Source organism: Pinus tabuliformis, chromosome 7 (genome assembly GCF_031772625.1).
Source record: "Pinus tabuliformis cultivar Carrire ecotype Pingquan chromosome 7, CPIR1, whole genome shotgun sequence".
Classification (NCBI taxonomy): Eukaryota; Viridiplantae; Streptophyta; class Pinopsida; order Pinales; family Pinaceae; genus Pinus; species Pinus tabuliformis.
In genome coordinates this window covers 1,642,340,717-1,642,364,357 of record NC_142293.1, presented here as the reverse complement: position 1 = coordinate 1,642,364,357, position 23,641 = coordinate 1,642,340,717, and the positions used below count along the sequence as shown (strand labels likewise).

Genomic DNA, 23,641 nt, shown 5'->3' with positions numbered 1-23,641 from the left:
AGCATAGAAGACCAATCTTTAACAAACCACTAGATAGGTGTGGAACACAACCAACAAGTTGACTGGAAAATCAGAAAACCGGAACAGAAACTGGCAAACACCCAAAGTATGCAAATGTAATCTATGCACACTTTCCATTCATATCCTGAAAATGAGAATTCTAATTATGCAAGTGTGATCTATGCAAGAGAATTCTCAAACACACGATGATTCTAATGTAATCTAAGAACCAATCAAGTGCAAACCAAGAAAAACGGGTGAGAGTTCCAAAGATCATAAACTAAAAACACTCAAAGGCGATTAACACTCATACACAATTTAGCCAAGCTTGGGAGGCTGTAAACAAGCAAAATGAACAAGTTCACAGGGTTGGCGCTACTGTCAAGAAGAAAACGGCGCTAATTGAGCATTGGCGCGAGCTGTACACTGGAAAATAGCGCCAATTGGTGCGACTGTCAGAGTAAAAACCGCGCCAACTAAGCTTGCCGGCTAAAAAAAATAAATAACACGACCCCAGGTCGGGCCGACAGTATTTAGATGGATCAAACAGTAAATAACAATCTCTAAACTGACCTAGAAAGCTCATTCACTCAAGCAAGCAAGAGAAAATTGACATGCAAGACAAACTCCAAATAGCTTCTCCCCAGTGGAGTCGCCAAATTGTTGGATAGGTAAATCCCCTCTGCGGATAGAGGCGATCCCACTAGCCTAAAACAGAACTAGCCACAATCAATTCACGCTGCCACGCAAGTTCCTAGTTGTACATTAAAGGTGAATTAAGAAGACCAACCTGGAATCCAACGCTATAGTTGAAGCAGAGTTGGTATTCCCGCTCCCTCGCTCCGGCAGGTCACAATCCTTGCAATCCTTGCAAACGGACACCTGCACATGCAAAGGAAGAAATAGATACAAGCATAAAATCCACCAAGGCACAACTATATTTCAGTCAGAAAGGAAATAAATCAAACATCACTATAATAGACAATGAGATTGGAACTATAATAGCAGTCGTTCATTAATGAATAATAGACAGGAAAAGTTACAACCAAGGTTCTGACGTTGAACCTCTCCTCTGGCTGGGCGAGCAACTATATGTGTCTTGCAATGTACCTCCTCTCCGGCAGCATAACCTCTCTATGCTTCACTATCACTCATGACAAGCGTAACCACAACTAGCATTCCTTCAAAAACTTTAGAACTCAACAACTAGCTTGTCTAATGCATGAGGACAGATATTTATAGATGGACAAGGGAGAAAGATTCGATGAACCAGGACACTCATTGTGGATTGGCATTATCTCTGAAAAAGCCACTGTGGATAGATGTCAAGGATAGATGATGACTCTCGACCTCTATCAGATGGATTTTACCCTCAAAAGACTTCGTGATCTGAAGGGAAAAAGCAGATGGGCGTGCGTTTGTCAAAAATCATTACCAAACTGGGCTGGCGCGAGTGTTGTTCTGTGACAGAGCGCCAATGTTCGCACCCTCTTTTGAGGATCTCAGTGATTGGCGCGGGTAAGATACTGTGGACCTGCGCCAATGGAAAAAGAGTACTTTCCAGGGACAATTTGCAGAAGGTGTCTTCAGGGAACATGAAGTACATACTCAGGGGAACATAATGCAAGTGTTTTTGGGTTATGTCACTGCTCACAGGTCCCGGAATGCGTCCTCTAATGTATGGAAACGGGGCGATAGGGACGGTGACCAATGGTGACAAATTACTGTGTAACAGCTACAATACCATATCATTACACTTCATTTTCTTAATCTGCTTGCTATTCATTAGTTTTCCTTTGGGAATTTCGGAGTTACGAGCTGGCGATTGCAAGAACGATACTGGTTATGCTCATGGAGGTAGGTTTGAGAGCAATTTGCACAGAGTTATGTATGATCTGGCTAACAATGCAGCAAATACGGGGTTTAACACCTTTTGGCATGGCCAGAACGCAGAAGACAAGGTGTATGGTCTCGTCCAGTGCAGAGACGACGCATCGCTAGAAGAATGCTCTAGCTGTGCACAGGAAGCGAGCATCGTACTTCAACAACTTTGCGAGAATGACATAGGCGGCCTAGTGTGGTTCGATGTGTGTTTCTTGCGCTATGATAATTTCAGTTTCTTTTCAGTCTTAGATGCCCATGTCATTTCTATTCTCCAAAATCCCCAGAGAGTGAAGGACAATCCGGCTGTTTTTCAGAATGAGGTCATGAATCTACTTCGTCCTCTGACTGGTGAAAATTCCGATCTCGCAAGCAAGGGATTAGCTGCAGAATTCGCTACCTCCTCTTTCTCTGAAACGCACAGGGTTTTCGGTTTGGTGGAATGCTGGAGAGATTTGCCCATAGAACAGTGCAAATCGTGTTTGTTAATAGCGCTCAAAAATCTGTATCCTTTTATGGAAAAAGAAGGGGGCGAAGCGTTGTTAGGAAGTTGCAGAATTCGGTTCGAGACATACCCCTTCTCCACTTTATTTCCCAGCAACGCTACAACGCATCAGAGTAATGTTTAATTATATGTATTTTTCTTTATTGTCGAAGTTCTGATTATCTGGGTTTGAGAACAACTTGAGTGCCCTGATTTCTCAGAAACATAAATGATCGTTTACGCTACAGGAAATTCTCCGAGAAACGTGGTCATTCTGTGTGGGTCTATTGCAGGCGTTTATTTTATATGTTAATGGTTTCCTAAAATCTCTAGATATTCAATTTACATTAAAAAGTTGGGTATGAGTTAAAAAAAATCTGGTTTCAAGAGAAAGAAAGTTCGACTTTTACTTCTAATTACTTAAAATTATTATTCATAAACAAAAATTCACAAATTTATTTTATATTATAAATATTTTAAAATTATTATTTATAAACAAAAACTCACAAATTTTATTTTATATTATAAGTTTCTTAAAATTATTGTTCATAAATAAAAACTCACCAATTTTATTTTATTTTATATTAAAAGTAGTTCCTAAAATCATTGTTTCATTAACCAAAAAAATCAAAAATATTCTTTTATATTAATTAATTTGTTATATATAATATATTTTTATTCAAGTTTAAAATTTTATCATTTTATTTTTTTTGTTTATATAATTAAAAGTTAGTTTTTTTAAATTTATGAAAAATAAATATCCATATTGAATTTTATTTTAATCTTAAAAAGACATTTCATGTATAGAAATTCACAAAACTTATTTTATATTAAAAAAATAAGTTATAAATAAGATAATCTTGTTAAGTGGTTAAAATTTTATTTATTTTGTTTATATAATTAGATTTAGTTTTCTTGAATTTGGAAAAATAACCATTTAAAATAAAGTTTATTTTATCTCCCAAAAAAACATTAATCAAAATAAATACTTATATTTATTTATTAATTTATTTTCCAAAACTTTACAAACCCCATTGCACATCAAAACTACATGTAAATAACAAAACCTGAAATAGAAGTTCAAACTTATCATTGTTTCATAGTTTTTCCACAAACCTTATTTTATATTAAAAAGTTAAGTGCGAATAAAAAGTTAAATGTGAATAAGTAATGTATGGTTTCAAATTATTATTTGTTAAGAATGTTTCAATTTATTAGTCGTTAAAATTTTAGTATTTAAATGTTTTAGTTTTTACATTTTAGGTTCGTTAAAAAAATTAAAATTAAAATATTACTTTATTTAAAAAAAATAACTAAAATATTAATATATTTATTTAGTTATTAATTTATTTAATAAGTCAAAACTTTATTTTAATTTAAAAATGTATATATATTAAATAAAAAAAAATATTTGAAGTTCAAACTTTTGATTCATATAATTTTCAAAAATCATTTGTGCTCACGAGGCCCGATTTTTAGTAAAATTAGTCATATAGAAATCATTTATGCATGAACAAAATCTCACTAGCCCGATTTACATTAAGATATTACTTGTACAAAAATGATAGAGAATTTAAATATATTATTGATTATAATTTTCTAAAATTATTAATCATATAAATAAATATAGAATATATTATTTCTTAAATCGATTTTGAACTAAAATATATATTTATATGGTAAATATAAGGAATATTAGAAATAGCCTAATGATGAAAATCCTATCTTGGAATTGCAGGGGTATAGGGCACCCCTCCAAAGTTGCAGCCCTGAAAGATCTTATTTATTGTGAAAAACAAGGGATCTTTTTGTTACAGGAAACAAAGTAAAGCCTGCAGGATACGACTAAAATCATTGAACAGAACAAGCAGTACAATGGAAGCATTAGTGAATCCAGGGGAGCTTCGGGAGGAATCGCTACAATCTGGAATCAAAACATTTGGAATTATAAGTTAGAAATTATTAACCAACATTGGATCCAAACAGTGTTAGAAAACAAAGAAGATTAGCAGACTCTAGTTATATACAACATTTATGCGCCTAACCACTTTAGGGATAAGGAGTGCTGTTGGGAGGAAATCAAAGTCGGCATGAACGTAGAGGAGAATACCAATGTCATACTAGGAGGAGATCTAAATCTTGTTCTCCATGCTAATGAGAAAAGAGGAGGTATTTTCTCCCCGGATCCTTTCAGAACTCAGCTAGAAGACATTATGCATGACCACGATCTAGTCGATATCATTCCAAAAAATAGGAGATACACTTGGAGCAACTGCAGACCGAGGAGGTCTTGGAATTAGATCCCCTAAATTTCTCAATTTAGCCTTTGGAGGCAAAATTGTCTGGAGACTCATTACTGGACTCCCAGCATGGTGGAAAAAAGTTTTGGAAATTAAATATCTTAATTTTCCTAGACAGCAGCTTCTTGATCGAGATATTCCCAATAGAGACTCCTCCAAAATTTGGCGATTATGCAAGAGAGAAATTCCACTAATCGCTCAAAATACTTCAAAAATCCCCAAGGGAGGTGCAAGCATCAATATTGGAGTTGACAGAATCATGGGTCAGTAGCCAATAAACAGACATGGGGGAGTCCACCCTATCCTTTCTTTTTTTGAAAGAACAGGCATACATTTCCTGGACCAGATCTCCCAATGGGATCCTCACACCCTTCTTTGGTCAGGTTGGGCCTTCCCAGCCATACCCAATGGCCTTAACACAAGTCTTTCTGCCCTTCAATCCCATTTGCATAGTATAGCCCCTGTCAAAAAGAACGATCTTGATGGGTTTCGTTGGGACCCATCCGGATCCTCTTACACCATCCAAGCTGCTCACCATTACATTTGCAACACCAGCTTCCCCATGCCAAGTTGGAACCACTGGAAGGTGGTTTGGAAATCCGAGGCAATTCCAAAAATTAAGTTTTCTCTCCGGACCCTCCTTAAAGGGAAAGTCCTCACAGCCGAAAATTTTCAAAAGAGGGGAATCAATGGCCCCTCTCAATGTCCTAACTACTTAGCTGTTGAAGAATCAATGCATCATCTCTTTATTGAATGCCCTTTTGCCATCGACTACTGGAGGAATTTATCTCATAACAATCAAATCCCATGGAACACCCAAAACACCATAGGAGAAATTCTTTACAAATGGAAAAAAAACTACCCTTGGCAGCACAGGAAAAATAACACAGTGAAGAGAGTCTGGGATATTCTTCCCCACAATATGTTATGGAATATTTGGCTGACACGAAACCGGAAGGTTTTTAAGGATAAGGATTCCACTGTTAGAAGTCTTTGTACCAAGGCAAGGAGTCTTGCCCTTGAGATCATCTCAGTTAAGAATCCGAGAAGTATAAATGTCAGTGAACTCAGCATAGAAGAACACATATTCATTGGACACCTGTTAGACAAAAACACCAGCAATCGGAAGGGCAACGCTGCTAGCAACAGAAACAACAATGTTTCCCCTAACTGGAAGATCAGGCTAAAAGAGGAAGAATTTGCAGGTTGGCTTAAAAACAACAATAGGCATTATCTCTGTTTCGATGGGGCCTCAAAGTCGAATCCCGGGGTAGCAGGGGCGGGAGGAGTCATTTTTAATGCTAATGGGGATAAAATACTCTCATACGAGTGGGGTCTTGGCCATACTTCCAATAACAGAGCAGAAGCCCTGGCCCTTTACCAAGGTCTTATCCAACTTGGGAAGCTTGGTATAGACACAGTCATGATATTGGGAGACTCGGCGATAGTCGTCAGTGCAATGGTTCAGAACAGGGATCTTCCCAATGCTCTCCTTCAGCAGATTATCAAACGGTGCCAAATCTTAGGACACACCATAAAAGACGTGCGCTATTATCATGTTCTGTGATCGCTCAATAAAATTGCTGACAGTCAAGCCAACAAAGCTTGTGCCAGACCATTGGGCTGCCTCATCTGCAATGGCATGGAATCATTTCAGCATATTCCATGATGAAGAGACCTCCAGGATCCGATCAACACCTCAGCTCATCCGATATGATATCTTGGTCAAAGATTGTCCTCATTCCGCCTGTGACTAAGATCCGCATAGGGATCTGGCAGTTTATTGGAATCATCACTCCCTCACCTCTCGTCAGTGGACCGACTGTCCTTCTACCTCCTGGCCATCCCTCCTCTGTGCTTCCAAATCGCTCTTCCAGGAACAACAGAAAACGAACAACAGAAAAAATGGAATAGCAGAAAAGAAAAACGCAACTCCAACAAGTTCGTCAAGCTTGAAGCAAGTCAGCGCCGACGACAAACCTGAAGAGTCCACTGCTCGACACATCAGCCACAGTAATATAGATTGATATGCTTTGTAAATGTTGTTATTTACTATTGTAGTTTGTTAGGATTTACCTCTGGTCTTTAGTTTTTAGAAGCCCAAAAGGCAGGATTAAGGAGAAATTTTGTTTAAGCTGTAACTCCTTCTTCCCTAGCTCTTCTTGGCACCTCAGCATGTATTTCAGGAGCTCAGTCTCCCTCTTTTTTTTCAGATTTATAATAGCAACCGAATTTGTCAAAAAAAAGAAGGAATATTAGAAATAGGAAAGTGTTAGATTTAGGTATGATGTTGGATTGGAAACAACCTATGTTGAGATTTTTGTTAGATAATTTTTATGAATTTGAGTTTGTTAGATGTAACACTATATTTTAATATTCAATCAATATCAAGATTATTCTGTAAATTGTCATGCTTAGGCTTTGAAGTCCAATTCTAGGCAATTCAGTATAAAATCGCATGGAGATGGTTGTTTCTAATAAAGTTGGAGAAAATAAGAAAGTAAAATTTATTTGTCACTTGCGGGAGAGCAGTGGCCAATCATGCTAACCTGCAGTGTTTTAATCACAACTTCTTTGTTTTTCATCCAAATTGAGTGATTCCAAAGCCAGATGAGAGCTAATTCAAAGGTATATCTCCAATAAAAACAGGTTTTAAAAATTCAATGGTATGATATGTCAATTTTAGTTAGAACAACCTGCATAACAAAGTCATTTTCGATTACCCCACTTAGAACAACAATGAATGTTTTAAGCATAGATTCTTCGTTTGATGTCAAATTCGAATGATTCAAATTGGAAATGAAAGTAGATTCATTTATTTATCTCCAATAGAAACAGGTTTTGAAGACAAGAATAATTGATAGGTCAAATACTCTAAGGAACAACCGGAAAGAGAGTTTTAGGAGTGCTGATTTACGATAGACAGTCAGTATTTTGATCATAACTTCCTCATACGATATCGAAAATGAGTGATTCCAATTGCCTTGTAAACTAGATTCATAGAGGAATCTACCATAGAAATAGGTTTTAAAAATATGGTCATTTAGTCCTCCAAAAACCGACTGTCCCAATTCCACGGATGAGATTTATGATTCTCCACCAATTGTTAACCAAAGATTCCTCCCACATTTTCTTAGTTCACTTGCATTTGATGGATATGGTGCATAACATACATGAATTACATTATTTTCTCACCTCATATTGATTTTTAATGCCTTATGTACTTGTCATTAAGTGTTGATGATTCTTTGAGTTAGATAATGGATCGTGATGCTCTAAATTTGTGCCTTTTGCCTTGTTTTACCTTGGTGATGATCAACATCTTCTAGATAAGTGTTGTCACTATTAGTTTGATTTATACTATTAAGGGGATTTCAAAGGGGTAGCATGCCCATATCACAATCCATACTTAACACTTTCCATATTTCCCATTTCCCATTGTCGCTTTCATGGTTGTTGTCACCTGTCACAAAAAGGTTCAGGAATCATAATCCCATGAGAAGGAATTATAAGGTGAAGGTCAATTTAACTAAAAAAAAGGGGGGGGAGGGGGGAGGAAGAGAAATATGCAAAGTAAAACGAAAATAAAATAAGATAAAAAATAAAAAGCCAAGGCAAAGCTTGAGTAATTGCCCCTCATAATGAGGTCATTACCCTAAGTCCTATGCGAGGAAATGCATCACTTATAAAAGGACTAAATGAAATTATTTGAAGTTTTATCTAATGAAACTCATATGGATAAAAAAGGACTCAATGAAATGAAGTTTGAAAAAAATCCAAATAAAGTGGTCGTAAGAAATAGTGCCAAGGGAAGGGTATATCAAAGCATATGTGCTCCTCCATTTTCAAATGTGCTCATGTTAATGAATATCTTAAATAACCTCGCTTGATTGTGTAATGAAACTTATGAAGTCACATGCCAAACCATACTATATATCACTACACCTACTCTTTAATGGCCTTTCTTGGTAACCACTTCTCTTCTTGGGCATTGACACATGTAATATGTACTAATAATGACCCTCCCATACCTAAAGGTGGAAAATAGCATGAATTATATGAGTTATTTTGAAGTTTGAAGATGATGTAAGTAGTGGCTTCTACATATGACATGACCCATTTTTTTATGTTGCATTGGACTTGTGTGCATGCTTCCAAATAAATGACTATGTTGGGTCACTTCACCTCACATTAGAGAAATTTTGAGGTCTAAAATGAGCCTCCTAATGAATATTATAATATAATAGTGGAAATAATAAAATAAAATTAGATTACATCATCAAATTTTAGAGGGAAAAAAGAAAAACTATTTTTTCAACTCGTATTTTCAACTTATTTCCATATGTTTTTGCTCAAATTTCAAGTGGGGGCACTCTTTGTATGTGGAATTTAATTCCTCATCCAAGAAGTACCCTTGTTGCGTACTTTCAATGCACTCTGCTACACGAACAATGAGAAGTACATGAAAAAATGTTATTGCAGTCACATTTTTCCATGTATTTCTCGTTTTTCGTGTAGCAAGGTCCCTAAATTTCTTATATGTGCATATCTTCTATGCGCATATACGAAAATTGTGCATATATGACAGATATGCACATATACGGAAATTGTGCATATACGGAAGATATGCACATATCTTCTGTATATCCCTAACTTTCTTATATGTGCATATCTTTCGTATATGCACGTCATTTATGTATCTGCATCGTATATGCGCAAATTCCATATACAGAAATTGTGCATATATGGAAATTTTGAATATACAGAAGATATGCGCATATCTTCCTTGATATGCGCATATCAAGCTAGAAATATCCATGATCAAGTCTTCATCTAGAGGAGAGATTTATTCTTCACCACCTAGGACTTAACCATTTGTAGGGGGATGTGGAGGTGGACTGACGATCTTCTCTGTACTAGGAATGAGGTAAACATTTTGGTTCTTCTTCCCTTATTCTATGTCCATGTCATGGGCTAATATCTACTCCTCAATCTCTTGAACAAGCTCATGATCTTACTTTTTTCTACTCCCTTCTTCTTATGGTTGTTTATGCCTTTCTTCTTCTACCTGCTTAAGTCTAGATTCTTCTTCCTTTCTCTTTATTTCTTCTTGTGCCTGCATTTCCTCCAAATTATTCCTTTCCCTCTCTTCCATCTTCTTATCTTCTTCCTCCTGCATCCTTTCTATTTTCCATTGCTTCCTCTTCCTTTCTACTACAATAGATGATTTTAGAATAGCTAGATCTACCTTGAACTTTCAACTTTTATCCTCTGCTTGGTTTTGGGAAACCTTCCTCTTATACTTAGTACTTATTCGAGTGTTCTCTTCCGACTTCTTTCTTCTTGGGTGGTAATTTTTTTTGGAAATTGCGTTGGAAGGGCCTACTTGATTGCCTAGTGCATGTGAGCGAGAGGCATTATAGCGATTCTTCATATTTTCTTCCTTTGACCTAGCATAGGTCCCATATGGTCGTTCAAAGTACAACTTGGCATAATGTTTCTTGCAAACTTCCATTGGATTGTACTGATGGAAATCTAGTGTACCAAGCTTGAGGCTCCCCAATTATGTGACTTGAGCATCTGTGACCTTCAAGTTCTTGATCTCGTAAGATCCCACCTGCAAGGAAGAGAAGTCCATAGTGCCTTCTTATTCCTTTGTAGTATTGTAGTTAGAACTATGACATGTTGATATGCAACCTCTTGCATGACTGCATTGTCCGTGGCATACCTCGACAAGAGATGAGATAGTTTCTAGGAGCCAAACACTGAGCTATTTTCCATCTGGTGAGGGAAACCAATCCACAAATTTTGATACTGAATGCATTGCCTCATGAGACATGCAAGGGGATTCTACTTCAAATATCATCTGTTATAAGACCCTGAAGAAGTGATCAACTAGTTTTTCAAACACTCCTTTGTAGTTGCACTCTGCTAACAATTTGCAATAAATATGGATAAGAGACTTTCTTAGTGTCCATTTCCAATCCCTGTGAGGGAAAGAATTGTAAGCACTTATCTCATCTAACAGGTAGGCAGATATGTAGAACTATTTATGCTTGCCTTTTGGTGGTTTTTTTCACCTTGTTCATGTTTATCTTTAGCCGTTGAGGTAGAAGATCAAACCAATTAAATATATTCCTTCTGGAACAATATGATATAACATGTAAACCCATCCTTCTAGGAAGGATTCATTATTATTGAGTTCATAAACTTGGCACCAAAACACTATTGAAACACCTTTTCGAGTGATTTACTCTTGTAATTATCATTTGGAGTTTGGAAAAACTTTGTCAGTTCCTTCACTCACACCTTGACCATTTCCTTGGTGTTGAGATAGCCTTTTGTTGCATAGAAATGAGAGTCAATATGTTGCTCAGGCTTCGAAAAGTGGTAGATCAAGTGTATATCATATGGGTAGTATGAGGCAAGATGATGCCCACTAGTGTTTTTTAAATACATGCTCTTGGTATCTAATCATTGCAGGAACCATTTGATGACATCTACACATGATAAGACTGGGAATCTACAAGCAACCTTGTGAAGATTTGGTCATTGGATGTTGATGTATACCCGCCTATATTTTATATTTGCCTTAAATTTTGTAACAGTGAATTCATCCTTAATGATATTCCTTATGATATTAGAGACCTTCTCAATGTACAACTGTGTGTCAGGTAGAATGGGAACTAATGTTGAGGAGCTTTCAATAACTTCCTCGATACTTCCTATTGTAGCCTCCTTTGATGCTGATATCTTGGGAGGCATGATGCTATATGCTGATGAGAGAGAAATATGTTCAAGACTTACAGTACCAGTGGCAAGAGATACACGCATGGCGATAACAAGTTAGCTCTAGCAGATTAGTGCAACAATCAATATTAAAGCAAAAAAACAGTGATTGAGGAGACATATTCTGACATACTGTGCTACATGAGGGCACACTAGGCTATGCAATTATACAATGCATAGTGATAAGTGGGATTTCGTAGTCTTGATTGACAGAGGTTTGGTTTGAGGCTTGGAATTGTGCAATGTGCAGTCTCATCTGGCAGAGGAGCAAGAGGATTGCACATTGTGCAATCTCCGTGGCTAGTTTGGACCACTGATGGCTGAGATTACATATTGCATTACTGGAGGAGGCCAGTAACTACACATTGCAAAGTGGTAGTTGACAAGGAGGTGGTTGTCTACTTGGGATTGCACAATGCACAGTTGGAGAAGACATCAGGCATTAAAGATGATGTAGTTCATCTGGAGAAGGAATCAAGCTTTAGATCTAGGTATAAGAAAAGGACAAGTGTAGATCCACCATAGAATGAGTTAGATAAATCACTATCAATGACCATAAATGATCATGTAAAGGGTAGAACATGGATGCATAAAAAGACCCAGTAGCAGTAACTGTTGGTAGGCAAAATGACTTGGGAGGGATGCGACACTTGTACAAAAAAAAGACAGACTGAAAAAACACTTATAGAAGGTGGTAATAGTAAGAACACTAGTAAATACAATAATAAATGGGAAAAGAGCCTCTTGCAAACACAAAAGCAACAAAACAGTGATTGAGGAGACATATTCTGACATACTGTGCTACATGAGGGCACACTAGGCTATGCAATTATACAATGCATAGTGATAAGTGGGATTTCACAGTCTTGATTGATAGAGGTTTGGTTTGAGGCTTGGAATTGTGCAATGTGCAGTCTCATCTGGCAGAGGAGCAAGAGGATTGCGTATTGTGCAATTTCCGTGGCTAGTTTGGACCACTGATGGCTGAGATTACACAATACATTACTGGAGGAGGCCAGTAACTACACATTGCAAAGTGGTAGTTGATAAGGAGGTGGTTCTCTACTTGGGATTGCACAATGCACAGTTGGAGAAGACATCAGGCCTTAAAGATGATGTAGTTCATTCGGAGAAGGAATCAAGCTTTAGATTTAGGTATAAGGAAAGGACAAGTGTAGATCCACCGTAGAATGAGTTAGATAAATCACTATCAATGACCATAAATGATCATGTAAAGGGCAGAACATGGATGCATAAAAAGACCCAGTAGCAGTAATTGTTGGTAGGCAAAATGACTTGGGAGGGATGCAACACTTGTACAAAAAAAAGACAGACTGAAAAAACACTTATAGAAGGTGGTAATAGTAAGAACACTAGTAAATACAATAATAAATGGGAAAAGAGCCTCTTGCAAACACAAAAGCAACACTTTAAAACTTACTCGTAAAAGAGTTGCAAACCAAATACAAAGCTCCTTGAACTGATGGGTATGGATAGAGATCCAATGTCGAATGTGAAAATGTTCTCTACAAGTCTCTATGATATATATTTACCACCATGGGATTAGGGTTAGGGTTTTTGACACTCATGCCTAAAATCAAGGAGAAAGTGACACTTGTCCATAGACCAAATATCGAAACTTATGCCACATGGTCAAAGAGGAATGCACATTCCACATTTTCTAGGGACATGTAGTTGGATTGTTCTGGAAGACTACCCTATCCACTGGAAGAAAGGACTACACAATTCCCAGTGACAAAGTATTTCACATTTCTAACTGTCAGAGAAGGATTGCACATTTTGTTTGCTCAGTGACTTCCTGACTCAGAGGATTTCACAGTTCACTTCCTTAAGGAATTGCATAATGTTCAACGACAAAGGATTGCATAGTTCCAATAATCTGCATCGTATATGCGTAAATTCCATATACAAAAATTGCGCATATACGAAAATTGTGCATATACAGAAGATAAGCGCATATCTTCTGTATATGCACAATTTCTGTATATGCACAAATTCTGTATATGGAATTTGTGCATATACGATATAGATACATAAACGACGTGCATATACGGAAGATATGCACATACAGGAAAGTTAGGGATATACGGAAGATATGTGCATATCTTCCGTATATGCACAATTTCCATATATGCGCAATTTCTATATATTGAATTTGCGCATATACAATGCAGATACATAAATGACGTGCATATATGGAATATATGCACATACAGAAAATTTAGGGATATATGGAAGATATGCGCATATCTTCTGTATATGTGCAATTTCCGTATATGCGCATATCTTCCGTATATGCATAATTTCCGTATATGCGAAATTTCTATATATGGAATTTGCGCATATACGATGCAGATACATAAACGACATGCATATACGAAAGATATACACATACAGGAAAGTTAGGGATATACGGAAGATATGCGCATATCTTTCGTATATGCGCAATTTCCGTATATGAACAATTTCCGTATATGCGCAATTTCTGTATATGGAATTTGTGCATATACAATGCAGATACATGAACGAAGATATGTACAAATTCCATATACAGAAATTGCGCATATACAGAAATTGTGCATATACAGAAGATATGCGCATATATGGAAATTGCACATATACAGAATATATGCGCATATATTCCATTTATCCCTAACTTTCCTGTATGTGCATATCTTCAATATATGCACGTCGTTCATGTATCTGCATCGTATATGCGCAAATTCCATATACAGAAATTGCGCATATACGGAAATTGTGCATATACGGAAGATATGCGCATATCTTCCGTATATGCACAATTTCTGTATATGCGCAATTTCTGTATATGGAATTTGCGCATATACGATGCAGATATATGAACGACATGCATATACGGAAGATATGCACATTTAGGAAAGTTAGGGATATACGGAAGATATGCGCATATATTCCGTATATGCGAATTTCTGTATATGCGCATATCTTCCGTATATGCACAATTTCCGTATATGCGCAATTTTTGTATATGGAATTTGTGCGCATATCTTCCGTATATGCACAATTTCCGTATATGTGCAATTTCTGTATATGGAATTTGCGCATATACGATGCAAATACATGAACGACGTGCATATACAGAAGATATGCACATTCAAGAAAGTTAGGGATATATGGAAGATATCCGCATATCTTCCGTATATGCGCAATTTCTGTATATGCGCATATCTTCCGTATATGCATAATTTCCATATATACGCAATTTTTGTATATGAAATTTGTGTATATACGATGTAGATACATGAACAAAGATATGTACAAATTCCATATATAGAAATTTCGCATATACAGAAATTGTGCATATATGGAAGATATGCGCATATACAGAAATTTCACATATACGGAAGATATGCGCATATCTTCCGTATATCCCTAACTTTCTTGTATGTGCATATCTTCCGTATATGCACGTCGTTTATGTATCTGCATTGTATATGTGCAAATTCCATATACAGAAATTGCGCATATACGGAAATTGTGCATATACGGAAGATATGCGCATATTCCACTTTACTGGTTATCGTTAGCAAAGATTCCCATCGCCATCCTTACATCCATTAGACAGTTAATGTTTAGATTTCTGTGGACCGGGAAAAATAGCAAAGAAAGTTTTCATTTGGCAAGTTGGACCTCTTTATCAATCTCAAAAAGTCTTGGAGGTTGGGGGTTCAAAAATTTGAACTGGTTTGCAAAAGTCTTAGCACTGAAAAATATGTGGAGAGGCCTATTTGGTGAAGTTCTTTGAAGTTTGGTTTTAAAAGAAAAATATTTAAATAGGCAGTGAATGGTTGATTGGCTCAGAAAACAGGCAGGGAAATCTATTAAAAGAGGCTTTATTGTTGGGAAAGCTCTCATGGATTCCTTTCCCACTCTCTTCAACTCGTTAGCATGGAATGTAGGGGATGGAAAACAAATTGTTCTTAGAAAATATCCCTTCATAGGGGGAGCTGGTGTCTACAAACTATCCCCCAATTTGATTCAAATCTTACACTCCAAAGGGCTTTTCTACCTGTCAAATATTAAAAGAGTGCATCCTCACCAGACCTCCTCAAGTTATTGGATGACCTAAATAGAGCTTGGATTGGTGGGTCCTTTAGCTTTGGAATGGAGCTCTTTCATAAATGTGATGAATCTTAATGGAGTGAGACTTAGTAATACAAAAGAAAAAGTTGGTCTAGAGCTTGGATGCCAAATTCGGCAAGGTAAACAGTCGGCTTGCTTATGAAGAAATATCACACACAAAGGTCATTCCAATCTTTAGATGGTGGAACAATCTCATATGGAAGTGGCACATTCCCAACAATTTAAGGTGTTTCACTTGGTTGATCCTCCATAATAAAATTTTAACTTGGGATAGCTTTAAAAAAAGAGGTTTCATGGGGAAAAATGGTTGATGCCTCTGCAAATATAACGAACAGTCTATAAATAATATTTTTGTGAAATGTATTTTTGGTTAGGAAATATGGACTATTGTTCTTTGAGTCATGAACATTAGAGAAAATATGATTGAGAACACCTTTGCATATATGCTCCATTTATGAGTGAAGAAATATCAATATATCCGAGCACTCCCTATCTTTGTGGCATGGGGCATCTAGCTGCTTAGAAACAGAGTTATCTTCAGAAATAGAAGTGTTACCCATCATTCCACAAGCCTAAAAGATCATATCTCTTTACAAGGATTATTTTCCTCTCCAAAATCCAAATCCCAGAGACTTGCTCCTCTCCCAAATATCCCTCATGCTCATCTTGTATGCTTCTTTGATGAAGCTACTCAATATAATTCATGTGGGGGTGGAGGACTGATGAAGCTGTTAGAAACAAAATCTATTTGCTTCAAAATTGGAATCGGATCCAGGACGAATACCAAAGGCGAACTGATTGTAGTTTGGGCCCTGCTATCCTCTAAACTCAAAAACATTAAAAGCATTAAATTTTTTGGCGATTCTAAATGTGTCATTCACTGGCTAACAAGTCAGGGACAACTGGATGTCCTAAATTTAACGTCTTGGAAAAGCAAAATTGTGGAAATGAAAGAACACTTTCACGACATCAGTTTTGGGCACATCTACACAGAATTTAACAAAGAAACAGATAGATTATCAAAGAGTGCCTTAATTATGGAGCCACGATATATATCATATGAAGAATGGGAGGGTAACTTTATCCTAAGAACTCACTCCCTCCATTTAGCACATATGTTTTAATTTTCTATCTGCTTATATGCGTATATCTTCTGTGTATGCCAACTTTCCTATATGTGCATATCTTCTATGCGCATATACGAAAATTGTGCATATACGGAAGATATGCGCATATACGAAAATTTTGCATATACGGAAGATATGTGCATATCTTCCGTATATCCCTAACTTTATTATATGTGCATATCTTCTGTATATGCACGTCGTTTATGTATCTGCATCGTATATGCGCAAATTTCATATACAGAAATTGTGCATATATGAAAATTGTGCGCATATCTTTTCATATATCGCATCGTATATGCGCAAATTTCATATACAGAAATTGTGCATATCGCATATCTTTCATATATGCACAATTTCCGCATATCTTCCATATATGCGCAATTTCCGCATATGCGCAATTTGCGCATATCTTGCGTATATGTACAATTTCCATATATGCACAATTTCTGTATATGGAATTTGCGCATATACGATGCAGATGCATAAACGACTTGCATATACGGAAGATATGCACATATAATAAAGTTAGGGATATACGAAAGATATGTGCATATCTTCCGTATATGCACAATTTCCGTATATGTGCATAGAATATATGCACAATTTCCGCATAGGTGCATAGAAGATATGCACATATAAGAAAGTTATGGATATATGGAAGATATACGAATATCTTCCGTATATGCACAATTTCTGTATATGTGCATATCTTCCGTATATGCGCAACTTTCGTATATTCGCATATCTTCCGTATATGAGTAAATTTCTTATATGCGCATATCTTCCATATATAAGAAATTTACACACATATGGAAGATATAGTGGCATGTTTTCTCTAAAGGAAGCCTACACCATTCTCTCTACCAGTGACATGCCTGGCCTTGATTCTCTGTGGAAATGAATCTGGTATTCAAGGCTTTGGCCTAAAGTTGCAGTCTTCCTCTAGATGATTTCACATGGAAAGATCGTAACTTGAGATAGGATCAGAAAGAAAGGCTTCAAAGGTCCATTTCGTTGCCCCCTCTGTATGACAGAAGAAGAGACAACATATCATCTCTTGGATTCATAGCTGGCCATCACCTTCATATCTAAATTGATCAATGGTTCCCCTCTAGAGAAAGTGGTAAAGAGTTGGCATTTGGAATACATCTGTGAATGGATTCATGCCTATTTACCCTCCTTTGACTACATAATCACGGAACACATTAGGCGGCAAGGAAACAAAGCAGCCGACAAGTTAGCTAACTGGGGTTGTGATCACAACAACCAAGGGCTTCTCTCTGACGTGCCGCCTCCACATCACTCATTGACGATGGACGAGCTCAGCCACATCATCGATAGAGAATAGGCCTCCCCGATGGGGATGTTGGACAAGGTTAGCCACCTGCCACGTGATGGATGCCAAGTGTAAAGAGTTTAAGGCGAGGGAGGGCAGGGAAACATCCCCTCCACCACACCATAGTAAATACGCTTGCATTTGCGTGTGCGAACATTTTTGGCCCTCCGGTCTGCATTTGTTCCGAGGCGATGACATCGTTCCTCCTTTAGCTATATCCCGTTGATGCACATCGTTTATGTATCTGCATCGTATATGCGCAAATTCCATATACAGAAATTGCGCATATACGGAAATTGTGCATATACGGAAGATATGCGCATATACGGAAATTGCGCATATACGGAAGATATGCGCATATTTTCCGTATATCCCTAACTTTCCTATATGTGCATATCTTCCATATATGCATGTCATTTATGTATCTGCATCATATATGCGCAAATTCCATATACAGAAATTGCGCATATACGGAAATTGTGCATATACGGAAAATATGCGCATAACTTCCGTATATGCGCAATTTCTGTATATGGAATTTGCGCATATACGATGTAGATACATGAATGAAGATATGTACAAATTCCATATACAGAAATTTCGCATATACGGAAATTATGCATATACGGAAGATATGCGCATATACAGAAATTGCGCATATACAGAAGATATGCGTATATCCTTCATATATCTCTAACTTTCCTGTATGTGCATATCTTCCGTATATGCACGTCGTTTATGTATCTGCATCGTATATGCGCAAATTCCATATATAGAAATTGTTCATATACGGAAATTGCGCATATCTTCCGTATATGCACAATTTCCATATATGTACAATTTCTGTATATGGAATTTACACATATACGATGCATATACATAAACGACGTGCATATATGGAAATTATGCACATACAGGAAAGTCAGGGATATGCGGAAGATATGCACATATATTCCATATATGCACAATTTTCGTATATACGCAATTTTTGTATATGGAATTTGTGCATATCTTCGTTCATGTATCTACATCGTATATGCGCAAATTCCATATACAGATTTCTTATATACGAAAACTATGCATATACGGAAAATATGCGCATATACAAAAATTGCGCATATATGAAAGATATGCGCATATCTTCGGTATATCCCTAACTTTTACATATCTTCCGTATATGCACGTTGTTTATGTATCTGCATCGTATATGCGCAAATTCCGTATACAGAATTGCGCATATCTTCCGTATATGCACAATTTCCGTATATGCGCAATTTCTGTATATGGAATTTGCGCATATACGATGCAGATACATAAACGACGTGCATATACGGAAGATATGCACATATAGGAAAGTTAGGGATATACGGAAGATATGCGCATATCTTCCGTATATGTGCAATTTCCGTATATGCACAATTTCCATATATAGATTGCCTTAGCCTTTTGTTCTTAGCCTTAGTATTTTATTGCATGTTCTATGCCATGTCTGTTATTCCATGTCCTTCTATTTGCGCATATATGATACAGATACATAAACAACGTGCATATACGGAAGATATCCACATATAAGAAAGTTAGGGATATACGGAATATATGCGCATATGATATGCTCATATCTTCCGTATATACGCAATTTCTGTATATGGATTTTGTACATATCTTCGTTCATGTATCTACATCGTATATGTGCAAATTCTATATACAGAAATTGCGCATATATGGAAGATATGCGTATATATTCCGTATATCCCTAACTTTCCTATATGTACATATCTTCCGTATATGCACATCGTTCATGTATTTGCATCGTATATGCGCATATCTTCCGTATATGCACTCGCATATCTTCTGTATATGCACAATTTTCGTATATGCGCAATTTTTGTATATGGAATTTGCGCATATACGATGCAGATACATGAACAACATGCATATACGGAAGATATGCACATATAGAAAAGTTAAGGATATACGGAAGATATGCGCAATTTCTGTATATGCACATATCTTTCGTATATGCACAATTTCCGTATATGCGCAATTTCTATATATGGAATTTGTATATATCTTCGTTCATGTATATACATCATATATGCGCAAATTCCATATACAGAAATTTCACATATACGGAAATATGCGCATATATGGAAGATATGCGCATATACGAAAATTGCGCATATACGGAAGATATCCGCATATCTTCCGTATATCGCCAACTTTCCTATATGTGCATATCTTCCGTATATGTACGTCGTTCGTGTATCGTATATTCGCAAATTCCATATACAGAAATTGCGCATATACGGAAATTGTGCATATACAAAAGATATGCGCATATCTTCCGTATATGCATTATTTCCGTATATGCGTAATTTCTGTATATGGAATTTGCACATATACAATGCAGATACACGAACGATGTGCATATACGGAAGATATGCACATATAGGAAAGTTAGGGTTATACGGAATCGGAAGATATGCGCAATTTCCGTATAAGTGCATATATTCTGTATATGTACAATTTCTGTATATGCACAATTTCTGTATATGAAATTTGTACATATCTTCGTTCATGTATCTACATTGTATATGTGCAAATTCCATATACAGAAATTTCGTATAAACGGAAATTTCACATATACGGAAGATATGCGCATATACGGAAATTGCGCATAAACGGAAGATATGCGCATATCTTCCGTATATCCCTAACTTTTTTATATGTGCATATCTTCCGTATATGCACATCGTTCATGTATCTGCATCGTATATGTGCAAATTCCATATACAGAAATTGCGCAGATACGGAAATTTTGCATATACGGAAGATATGCGCATATCTTCCATATATGCAAAATTTCCGTATATGCGCAATTTCTGTATATGGAATTTGCACATATACGATGCAGATACATGAACGATGTGCATATACGGAAGATATGCACATATAGGAAAGTTTGGGATATACGGAAGATATGTGCATATAAATTTCCGTATATGCACAATTTTCATATATGGAATTTGCGCATATACGATGCAGATACATAAACGACGTACATATACGGAAGATATGCACATATAGGAAAGTTAGGTATATGCGAAAGATATGTGCATATCTTCCGTATATGCACAATTTCCGTATATGCGCAATTTCTGTATATGGAATTTGTACATATCTTCGTTCATGTACTACATCGTATATGCGCAAATTCCATATACAGAAATTGTGTATATACCGAAGATATGCGCATATACGGAAGATATGCACATATCTTCCATATATCCCTGACTTTCATATATGTGCATATATTCCGTATATGCATGTCGTTCTTGTATCTGCATCGTATATGCGTACATTCCATATACAGAAATTGCGCATATACGGAAATTGTGCATATAAGGAAGATATGCGCATATAGGAAAGTTAGGGATATACGGAAGATGTGCATATCTTCCGTATATGCGCAATTTCTGTATATGGAATTTGTACATATCTTCGTTCATGTATCTACATCGTATATGCGCAAATTCCATATACAAAAATTTCGCATATACGAAAATTGTGCATATACGGAAGATATGCGCATATACGGAAATTGCGCATATATGGAAGATATGCGCATATCTTCCGTATATCCCTAACTTTTCTATATGTGCATATCTTCTGTATGTGCATGTTGTTCGTGTATCTACATCGTATATGTGAAAATTCCATATACAGAAATTGCGCATATACGGAAATTGTGCATATACGGAAGATATGCGCGTATATGAAAATTGTGCATATACGGAGGATATGCGCATATCTTTCGTATATGCACAATTTCCGTATATGCGCAATTTCTATATATAGAATTTGCGCATATACGATGCAGATACACAAATCACATGCACATACGGAAGATATGCGCATATCAGAAAGTTAGGGATATACGGAAGATATGCGCATATCTTCTATATATCCCTAACTTTCCTATATATGCATATCTTCCGTATATGCACGTCATTCATGTATCTGTATTGTATATGCGCAAATTCCATATACATAAATTGTGCATATACGGAAATTGTGCATATACGGAAGATATGCGCATGTCTTCCATATATGCACAATTTTCGCATATCTTCCGTATATGCACAATTTCCGCATATCTTCCGTATATGCACAATTTTCGTATATGCGCAATTTCTGTATATGGAATTTGCGCACATACGATGCAGATACATGAACTACGTGCATATACGGAAGATATGCACATATAGGAAAGTTAGGGATATACGGAAGATATGTGCATATCTTCCATATAGGCGCAATTTCCGTATATGCACAATTTCCGTATATGCGCAATTTCTGTATATGGAATTTGTACATATCTTCGTTCATGTATCTACATCGTATATGCGCAAATTTCATATACAGAAATTTCGCATATATGGAAATTGTGCATATACGGAGGATATGCGCATATACGGAAATTACGCATATCTCTAACTTTCTTATATGTGCATATCTTCCGTATATGCACGTCGTTCATGTATCTACATCGTATATACACAAATTCCATATACAGAAATTGCGCATATACGGAAATTGTGCATATACAGAAAATATGCGCATATCTTCCGTTTATGCACAATTTTCGTATATGCGCAATTTTTGTATATGGAATTTGTGTATATACGATGTAGATACATGAACGATGTGCATATATGGAAGATATGCATATATAGGAAAGTTAGGGATATAGGGAAAATATGTGCATATCTTCCGTATATGCGCAATTTCTGTATATGGAATTTGTACATATCTTCATTCATGTATCTACATCGTATATGCGCAAATTCCATATATAGAAATTGCGCATGTACGGAAATTGTGCATATACGGAAGATATGCGGATATATAGAAATTTTGCATATCTTCTGTATATGCGCATATCTCCCGTATATGCGCAATTTCTGTATATGAAATTTGCGGATATACGATGCAGATACATAAACAACGTGCATATACGGAAGATATTCATATATAAGGAAGTTAGGGATATATGGAAGATACGCGCATATCTTACGTATATGTACAATTTCCGTATATGCGCATATCTTCCATATATGCGCATAAAAGATATGCACATATAAAAAAATTAGGGACCCTGCTACACGAAAAACGAAAAATACATGGAAAAATGTGACTGCAATAACATTTTTCATGTACTTCTCATTGTTCGTGTAGCAAAGTGTATTGGAAGTACGCAACAAAGGTACTCCTTGGATGACGAATTAAATTCTGAATACAAAGAGTGCCCCCACTTGAAATTTGAACAAAAACATATGGAAATAAGTTGAAAATACGAGTTGAAAAAATAATTTTTCTTTTTTCCCTCTAAAATTTGATGACGTAATCTAATTTTATTTTATTATTTCCACTATTATATTATAATATTCATTAGGAGGCTCATTTTAGGCCTCAAAATTTCTCTAATGTGAGGTGAAGTGACCCAACATAGTCATTTATTTGGAAGCATGCACACAAGTCCAATGCAACATAAAAAGAATGGGTCATGTCATATGTAGAA

General features: G+C 36.3%; 1 protein-coding gene across 1 annotated transcript; it reads left to right on the top strand.

The window, feature by feature from the left end:
• The first annotated feature begins 1,886 nt into the window (after window positions 1-1,886).
• On the top strand, window positions 1,887-2,510 carry LOC149254671 (cysteine-rich repeat secretory protein 38-like). The gene has a single exon (XM_089454811.1). The coding sequence runs from the start codon at window positions 1,887-1,889 to the stop codon at window positions 2,508-2,510; it is 624 nt and encodes a 207-aa protein (XP_089310937.1).
• The last annotated feature ends 21,131 nt before the right edge of the window (window positions 2,511-23,641 follow it).